The sequence below is a fragment of the Grammomys surdaster genome, unplaced genomic scaffold (assembly GCF_004785775.1).
Source record: "Grammomys surdaster isolate TR1022 unplaced genomic scaffold, NIH_TR_1.0 64, whole genome shotgun sequence".
NCBI classification, from domain to species: Eukaryota; Metazoa; Chordata; class Mammalia; order Rodentia; family Muridae; genus Grammomys; species Grammomys surdaster.
In genome coordinates this window covers 13,522,250-13,524,198 of record NW_021604566.1, presented here as the reverse complement: position 1 = coordinate 13,524,198, position 1,949 = coordinate 13,522,250, and the positions used below count along the sequence as shown (strand labels likewise).

Sequence of the window (1,949 nt, the reverse complement as noted above, 5' to 3'; positions counted from 1 at the left end):
CTCTCTCTCTCTCTCTCTCTCTCTCTCTCTCTCTCTCTCTCTCTCTCCCCCTCTGTCCCTCCTTGCTTCCCTCCCCTCTCTTCCTCCTTCCTTCCCTGCCTTCTTTCCTTTCTTCCTTAATGATTTATTATCTATTGTATGTGCATTGGTGTTTTCCCTGCCTGCATGTATTTCTGTGTGAAGGTATCAGATCCCCTATAACTGGAGTTACAGGCAGTTGTGAGCTGCCATGTGGGTGCTGGGAATTGAACCCAGGTCTTCTGGAGGGACAGTCAGTGCGCTTAGCGACTGGGCCATCGCTCCAGCCCCCAAAAGCTGTGTTTCTTAGACTCAAGTCCAGATTGTTTTTAAAGAAAATAATACTAAGGAATCACATAAACTTAAGACATCTTAAAGAACTATATTCAATAGAAACATGTTAGAAGAACAAATCAGCTTTTAAAATTTGAATTAAAGTACAAATATATTTTTTATTAAATCCAGAACTTATAAACTCAGCTCATGAGGCTCAATGTAGGAAACATTGGTGGAGCCCTGTACTGAACAGAGATGGTGGGCAGACCACAGGGTAAGGCAAATGTGGACATAGAGGTTCATGCCTATTATCTTATATCTTAGCACTTGAGAGACAGACAGAGACATAAGCAGGAAAAATGACAATTCAAGACCAGCCTGGGTCGAATAGCCAGACATTGCCTCATAGATAGATAGAGATAGATAGATAGATAGATAGATAGATAGATAGATAGATAGATAGACAGACATAGATGATTTTAAAAAATAAAGTAGAAAGATTATATCAAAAGGGACAAACCTTCCTCATGAACCAGACATGTCTCCAAAGGAAAGAGAAGATGCATTAGAACCACAGGGAACCGAACTCTGAGTTCAAGACAAGAATTTGAGTGAAACAGAGTTTACTCTGGCCTTGATTCAAGGCCAGATTCAGATAAAGAAGACAGCGGAAATGGAGGGCCTCTCTGAGGTGCTACACCAGTAAGGGAGGACTTGGAAACCCAGGAAAATGTTTACTCTGTGGATATGTGAAAAGCAAGGTGAACTTCTCTGTGGAGTTTTTGTGACTCATCGCTCAAAAAAAAAGTGAGAAAATGCAATTTTGTCACAAAGAATGGCTTTCAGTGACTCAGTCCTCACATGGCTATCATGTACCAGATCTCTCAGTCTGACTGTTCTGCTTCCCAGTTGTCTGAACGAAGGGATATATTCTGCTTTTATTCTAGGATGGCCCTAAGAAGCAGATCCCCAAGAGAACTCTGATCATTACAATCCATGTATTTCAGTGCTACTTACATTTACTGAAAAACAGAGAGTACAGATGTCACGTTGACCAAGCCTGAAGCAAAGTGCGGGCGGCACCGTCACCTGATGAATCTCCACTTCTCCGTCACGTTTCAAGCCCTAATTTCCTGTCTCTGCATATGCTTATGATTAATCATCTCATGCAAGGAAATAATCTTTCATTTCTCATTGCAGCCTTTTTTGGAAAATACCTCAATGAATATAATGGCAGCTACATCCCTCCTGGATGGCGAGAATGGCTCGGGTTAATCAAGAATTCTCGTTTCTATAATTACACTGTTTGCCGCAACGGCATCAAGGAGAAGCATGGATTTGATTATGCAAAGGTAATTGTCAGTGTAAACCTGCATCAGTCTGCTCCTGTGCACAATGTGGGGAAAGACACATCCAGGGAGGTAAGCTGTCTGCAAGACAGGCTTTCTGTGTTCTCACAATGTCTGAAGGAGAAATGTTAAGGCAACTTCCAACTCCAGACAAGAAGGCTCGAAAGGACTGGTGTGTTTGTCTACTGAGACTTTCTTCCTTCTCCCTCATTAGGATGAAAGGCAATCAGTCTTTGATGAAAGTGCCATCAGGAAAATCATACCTCCTTCTCCCTTGGGATAATTTCTGTTTCCACCTCTCTTTCT

At 42.0% G+C, this 1,949-nt stretch overlaps 1 protein-coding gene across 1 annotated transcript in view; it reads left to right on the top strand.

Annotated features, from left to right (window-relative positions):
• Sulf1 (sulfatase 1) overlaps positions 1-1,949 on the top strand; it is a 133,544-nt gene that overhangs the window by 81,233 nt on the left and 50,362 nt on the right. The window contains exon 6 of the mRNA XM_028769232.1: positions 1,495-1,646. Within this exon, the coding sequence (XP_028625065.1) occupies positions 1,495-1,646 (152 nt within the window). The remainder of the gene's footprint in view (positions 1-1,494; positions 1,647-1,949) is intronic.